This window comes from Brassica oleracea, chromosome C3, assembly GCF_000695525.1.
Source record: "Brassica oleracea var. oleracea cultivar TO1000 chromosome C3, BOL, whole genome shotgun sequence".
Classification (NCBI taxonomy): Eukaryota; Viridiplantae; Streptophyta; class Magnoliopsida; order Brassicales; family Brassicaceae; genus Brassica; species Brassica oleracea.
Genome location: NC_027750.1, coordinates 47,093,238 through 47,094,419, shown reverse-complemented (window position 1 = coordinate 47,094,419; position 1,182 = coordinate 47,093,238). Strand labels below are relative to the sequence as shown.

General features: G+C 39.6%; 1 protein-coding gene across 1 annotated transcript in view; it reads right to left on the bottom strand.

Annotated features, from left to right (window-relative positions):
* LOC106331256 overlaps positions 1-1,176 on the bottom strand; it is a 9,527-nt gene extending 8,351 nt beyond the window's left edge. Inside the window, exon 1 of the mRNA XM_013769569.1 lies at positions 301-1,176. Within this exon, the coding sequence (XP_013625023.1) occupies positions 301-1,151 (851 nt within the window). The 5' untranslated portion in view covers positions 1,152-1,176. The remainder of the gene's footprint in view (positions 1-300) is intronic.
* Positions 1,177-1,182: the final 6 nt, after the last annotated feature.

Genomic DNA, 1,182 nt, shown 5'->3' with positions numbered 1-1,182 from the left:
AGAAGTATATGGTCCCGAAGGTCGGATATCACAGCTATACGGAAGATACGTGAGTCGAAGTAAATCGGACAGGCCGGGATCAGGTCGAGCTCGCCGGCGAGCTGACTGGCGTGATGGTTGAGCTCACCGGCGAGCTGACTCGCGTGACGGTTCAGCTTTTCGGCGAGTGGCTTTTGTGCGGGATTCGCTCGTTCATTCACTTCCAATCTTTCTTTCAGTGAATGTTTTGCGAGAAATCCGTGAATAAGAAATAATAATAGCCGTTGATTTCGAAATAACAGTTTTTGACCCCAACAAAAGTTCACAACAAAACTATTTTCTTCAGTTCTAGCAAACAAATCAAAAGGTTTTCTAAAATAGAACTCGGTTGGCTTGAAAACAGGTTCTAAAATCTTTTCATGGTGATTCATAAATTGTTCAAAACTCAAAACATGACCAGAAAAGTTTTTATTACCATATTGAAAATATTTTTGATCAAAAAGTTTATCTGGTTCAAGTTCTTTAAAAGATTTAAGCATGCTGTCATAAACAGAGTTTGAAACACAAAAATCTTTAACTTTGTCAAGACCAAAACGTTTCACATCATGAGTACTAACCATAAGAAACATTTCAGGCACAGAAGTAACCTTATTAAACTCCTTACAATGCTTTTGCAGGTCATAAGACAAGGATTCAGGAGTTGTATTTGACTGCAAGCTGTTCGGCTGTTCCAACTTTTCTCCTTGTGTTGATTGCTCTGGGTCTCTTTCTGCTGAATCTTCTTTTGTAACCTGTGACACTGAAACAATGCTACTCGGTTGCACCGGTTCAAGACAAGTTAGTTCATCAAAGGAATTATTAAAATTAAATTCAGACTGAGGTAAGAAAAGAGAACACTCTTGTCCTGTCTCAGAATTTTCCTTCTCCATAGATGTTTCGGTTTGGACTTCTTGAATTGGTGCAGCTGACTCTGGTTCTACATTTTTGAGTTCTGAGACAGTAGTAACTAGTTCTTGGTGCTGTGTTTCAATGGATGGACGTGCTGTGTTGGTCCTTTTGAGTTGCTTTTCCACATCCATCATCACTTGAGACCGCTTCTTTATGTCCTCCTTACTGAACCAGCTTGTTGTCTTGCTAGGTAAACCAATAACACTGGCTGGAATTGATCTCATACTGACTTGTTGTTTCTGAACTGAGTTTGCA